At 33.1% G+C, this 5,677-nt stretch overlaps 1 protein-coding gene across 1 annotated transcript; it reads right to left on the reverse strand.

The window, feature by feature from the left end:
* Positions 1 to 903: 903 nt before the first annotated feature.
* On the reverse strand, positions 904 to 4,347 carry LOC108569162 (E3 ubiquitin-protein ligase Mdm2-like; the record flags this gene model as incomplete). Its single annotated transcript, XM_017930605.1, is given in 6 exon segments — positions 904 to 1,889; positions 2,240 to 2,305; positions 3,306 to 3,509; positions 3,574 to 3,725; positions 3,816 to 3,977; positions 4,230 to 4,347. Coding segments are annotated over 6 exon segments (1,260 nt in total). The 3' UTR covers positions 904 to 1,277.
* Positions 4,348 to 5,677: the final 1,330 nt, after the last annotated feature.

The raw sequence follows: 5,677 nt of genomic DNA on the forward strand, positions 1-5,677 counted from the left end.
AAAGTATTGAATTGATACTTGATCACATATCTTTCAAACAAAGATTTATTTAATAAACAAAATTTATGTTTCCTAGAAACCTAATCCAAAATCAAACATATCGATCAATAAGTTGAATCACATATTCAGGTGACTCAATCATTACAAAAAAAACAAATCATATCTATGATTAAATATACCTTTCACAGTGTAATCACAACACGAATTCGACAAATCTTATAAGATTTGATACAAAAAAAAATTCTAGCAAATTGTTTCCTCGTATTATTTATTTATTAATACTTTCAGCTAAAAATTAGTAATAATAACAAATTAATTTTCATGAACTTTCCATATATTTTAAATAATTCAAACTTGAATTTGCGACTAAAGAAAACAGGATAATTTTATTTATGATAATCTTACAATTGGATAATCTAAATATTTGTTAATAATATTTTATTAAACGAATATTTCTTCATTACTAAATTAACGTATATTTAGTTTCGTACATGAGTGTAATATAAGTTGCATACATATCCGAGAAAGTTTTATTAAAAATTTTGAATTTCTCTATTATTATATTAAACATTTGATTGAAGCAGCTTAAAAACAAGTAGTTTATTGGTAAAATTTAAGCCATTAAATTTATGTTTTCTTCTTTAAGTCTCCAAAACTTAATCTCTGCACGATTTCACTGAATGATTCAAGAGGAATTAAGCTGCAAAAAACAAGTTGATTTTGGTTTAGAATTGAGTGGGATTAAAAATAAAAGTTTCCTTATTTAGTTTCAAAATTTTATATTTTTGTTTTCTTAATTTTAGTTGTTTTTTTTTCTCTTATTTGTTTGCATTGCACAAGTGCGGTTTTTGTATTTTTTTTACAAAATAATATATATATATAAATATATATAATTTTTTTTTCATTACAAATTCGTTTCGCATTAATAAAGTTAATTATTAATTTAAAAGAAAGAATAAACACAAAAGTAAAGTAAATCCTGCCTCGTCGTCCGGTTGATTCGTCCCTAAATAGGACTCATTTAGGCGAAGAACCGGAGAGACGGCAGCGCAAAAAAAATAATAAATATTTAATAACATAATCTATCTTCCTTCATCCAAAAAAAAAAATATACATATATAAATGATTCTCAATTAGAAATTCGTCTATCTTTGCTTTTGCCAAAAAAAAAAACACTTTTGGTTTCTATATTATTATTTTTTTTTCTTCTTTGTTTTCTCTTCTCGCTTACTAACTTAATCTGCTCCGCTTTTCTCCTTCATGTGCGAGCTCTCTACTTACATTTTAAAGACTTTGATAACGTTTTTAACTTTGCAATTGCAGACGGGACAGCGTTTACTAGATTTCCACGATTTCATCGCGCATTTGTAGCAGCAGCACATGTGACCTATACTGCCGTGCAGGAATATTCCGTTCTGCGGGCTCGTGTTGCACATTATGCACAGTTCCGTTCCGAACTTCGTCTCGTCCGAGCTGCTGCTGGTGCTGCTGCTCTGCGAGAGACCGCTGCTCAAGCCGCTATCACATTTCATCAAATCGGATTCGCTGTCGATGTTCTTGCGGCGCCTTTTACTTGCCGGCTCTTCATTTTCTTCCACATCATCATCATCATCATCGTCAACGTCCTCGGATTGCGCTGATTTTCGTTTGGTCGTAGAAGACGACGAGGATATCGCGCTATCAGCGAAAGACGGCATTTTCAAATGTTCGGGCACGACGATCGTATTGAAGTTCCATTGGGAGATCTGCTCGCCGGCGCTCGTGGAGTTCACATCCTCGGACATCCTGCGAATGCACGAACGCACCGTTTCTAAATTTACTTTAGGATCGGGGCTCCTCTTGCGTTTACGCTTTCCGCGCGGTCGTGGAGGGAACAAACTTTTTCTTACCTACAATCAAATTTTACTGAATTTTCTTTCGAAGCGGCAAGGCTCTAACACAGGCAAATAAAGTGCAAATCCTTTGGTATTTATACATATTAAGTGGTTGTTAAGGATGGGAATCCTAAGCCTAGGGTTTTGTGGTTGGTTGTGAAGAAATGATTATGCTCAGCCGTTGTTTGTAAATATAAATATATGAATATTAAAACAAAGTTTAAACAAACCTGAGAATTCTATTAGTGCAAGATTTGTTCCGTTAAAATTAAGTTAAATGATCGTGAAATGCAATTTATGATCAAAGCTCCAGCCCCAAAAAGACGCAACAAAAAATATAAATGAAACACGATGTTTCTACGAACCTTAAAGCACTGACCGCACAGTGAGAAATACCTGTAAGCTCGTCCAGTCTTACAGAGTCTGCAAATCTGTCGTAATAGAATTCCCAACATTAATTTTAAACAATCAAAAAAGAAAAAAAACATCTATCTATCTGGCATCATATATAAGGTATAAGTAATTCGGGTAAACTTTTAAACTGAGCTGGCTAAGAAATCATTCCATATTATTTAGAGCCTGTTTCCTTGGCATTATAACAATAAAACAATTAAATTAAATAAGTAAATAAACAATCTTCTGACCTATGTGCATAAAGAGTAAAATAAAAGTAAATTATCGATTAAGTCAGTAAACATGTATATCAAAAAGTAAATAATAATATTAAAAAAAAATGTTACTCTTACCGAATAAACCTAAATAAATAATATGAAATAGTAATAATAAAAAGAAAGAAAAAAAAAAGTGTTACCTCTGTTTAGGCCATCCTTAGGGGGCCAAAAACAAAAACTTAATATCCCTACCCGATCTTACTTTCATTTAAATTATACTTGAATCACTAAATCTCTGAAGATTGTCTTTTTATTTCACTTATTTTGATTTCCTAATCTCTTGTGATCTTTTACTACTATCATCATCATCATCAAAAAAAAAACTGCCAGTTCATTTTTTAACTTAAGTCCAAAGGAATCATTGGATTGCATATTTTACACACTCATTTTAAAAAAACAGCACTGTTACATTTTAAATTTTTTTGTTGATAAAAACAAGTTTTGAAAGCCACCGCAATTCATCGCCTCGCGTGTAATCTAATCAATTGTTATTGTGTTATTTTGTCATTACGCGCGGTTTCAGCAAACAAGTTTGAGCAGGTTTTTGCATTTTTTTTGAATCACCATACCGAATTGAATGGTGAAAGCATGAATCACGTCTATTATTATAAGGCTGCCACCATTGATCCGTTTCCAAGAAGCATTGTAGGAGATGCGACAGGTCGAAGCTTGAAGAGTGTGGACTTTCAAAATCTCGTTTCATCCACCTTGTATCACATATCGAAACGCAATGCAAGTTTTCGTTCGTTAATTTATCTACCTGAAAGCATCTCTCGCAGTATCTGAATGGCTGATTGTCATTCTTCGATTTGCACTGTACACATATCCAGTGGCCCGTCGTCGCCTCCTTCTTCTGCTTCTCCACGCTCGATCCGTCCTCGGACATCTCGTGATCCGTGCCCCACGCCTCCAAGGAGCTGTCGCACAGCACCGCAGCCAGAGCGCCTTCCGCCGCCTTCCAATCCTGAATATTCACAATTCAAATAAATCATTATTCTTTACTCCGATTGTCTTATATGTATACTTACATCTGTTCCGCTGGACGAGTAACCGCTGGCCATGGGGAACTCGTCGTCAGATAAACTGGCGACATCGAATTCCACCAATTCGACCTCTAGGTCAACAGACACTGACGAGCAATCACTTTTCGATTCTGTATCCGAGGTATCTTGTGCTAAGTCTGCAAAAACATACATATCCACACATTGTTATCGAATCCATTGTACATTTTTTTTGGTATCCTCCTGATTGAGGTCCGTAGATCCCATACCGGTCTCCTTGCCCTGCACACTGTAAACACTCTCAGTGTCATCTTGGGAATCAGCCGAACTCTCGCTCTCCAACCTGAAGAATACGTAAGGATATGGATTCCTTCTGGACACTTCTTGAACACCCTTATCCGCACTGCTCTCGTAGGTTATCCAATCACTCACTGCAATCAATCACAAAATTATTAATTTTATATAAAATTGAAACAAAAAAAACGTAACAAGGAATTGGCGCGTTCATCAACGGTTTTTTATTTTTTTGCATACTCATTAACTTCGTTTTCACAGATTTTTAACTCAGATTAAGTAAAACTGTATTATTTTCACTAGTATTAAATTGTGCGATCGAGACGGCCATGGATTCCAGATGCGATGCGGCCAATCCCGAGACAACGTGTTTACGTAAATTCGCTTACCTCGATCGTAACTGTTGGGGGCCTGAAGAACAGCCTGTGTGCCGCCGCCGCCGCCGACTTGCATGATTCCCGATTTCGTCTACGAAACACGGAGAATAGATCACAAACAACAACAACAACACTAAAAACTCGCAGTATTATATTCGCATGTTAACAAAAAATGGATGGCCACAGCCTCGGAACTTCGAACAAAACCAAAGATGGTGGGTAAGAGGAAGGCGTACCACAAGGCGCATGTGCTAACACGTAGCAAACAGCGTCCCATTTCATTAAAAAATCACCACTCACCATCCAAATAACAACTCACAGAACGTACTTGTTACAGTAACATGATGCAATATTGTACATGTAATGAATAAAAGGATTTATTAACAATAATCTGCCTTCATTAGTTCATTTCCAAGATCTATAGTCCTTTCAGAATCAGTAATTTAGCAAATCTTTGTTTACATTTGTTGGCAACTTTTCATACACCCAAGTTCTCTAAATGCCTAATTTAAAGATGACTTTAAAATTACTTATCTAAGCTAATTCAGTCTGAAAACAAATTATAATTTGATTAAAAATGTTATACACTGAAACTTTTACATAAATTCAGCTTTGTTTGCAAATAATATTAATTGATACTTATATTTCACTAAAGAATTTATAGTAACAAGTGGATAAAACTATTGTAAAGCAAATATATTTTACTAATATGAACGATTTGATTGATTATATTCAATATTATTATGAAAATACCCCAAGAAATTATTACAATTTTAATAGAAACATAAGGAAATACGCACAATTTAATAAATTATATAATAGAATTTGGATTCTAGAACTATAGAATATTTAATAAATTAATGAGTTAATTAAAACATTTCTATCTTTCATGAACGAAAACTTATAAGAATTCGTGTTGAAAATGAATCATTCTCTGTGCAACTGGTACAAAACTTTGAATTAGAAATAATTGAGTTGTTAATTACAATTTGAATAGAAACATAAGGAAATACGCACAATTTAATGAATTATATAATAAAATTTGGATTCTAGAATTATCCAAGATAACTTTACATAAAATATTTAATAAATTAATGAGTTAATTACAACATTTCTATCTTTTATAAACCAAAACTTATAAGAATTCGTGTTAAAAATGAATCATTCTCTGTGCGAGTTGCAAAACTTTGAATTAGAAATAACTGAGTTGTTAATTACAATTTGAATAGAAACCTAAGGAAATACGCACAATTTAATGAATTATATAATAGAATTTGGATTCTAGAACTATCCAAGATGACTTTACATAAAATATTTAATAAATTAATGAGTTAATTACAACATTTCTATCTTTTATAAACGAAAACTTATAAGAATTCGTGTTAAAAATGTATCATTCTTTGTGCGAGTTACCAGTTGCAACAAAACTTCGAATTCGAAATAACTGAGTTGTTAATTAC

Source organism: Nicrophorus vespilloides, unplaced genomic scaffold (assembly GCF_001412225.1).
Source record: "Nicrophorus vespilloides isolate i.1.1-1 unplaced genomic scaffold, Nicve_v1.0, whole genome shotgun sequence".
Classification (NCBI taxonomy): domain Eukaryota; kingdom Metazoa; phylum Arthropoda; class Insecta; order Coleoptera; family Silphidae; genus Nicrophorus; species Nicrophorus vespilloides.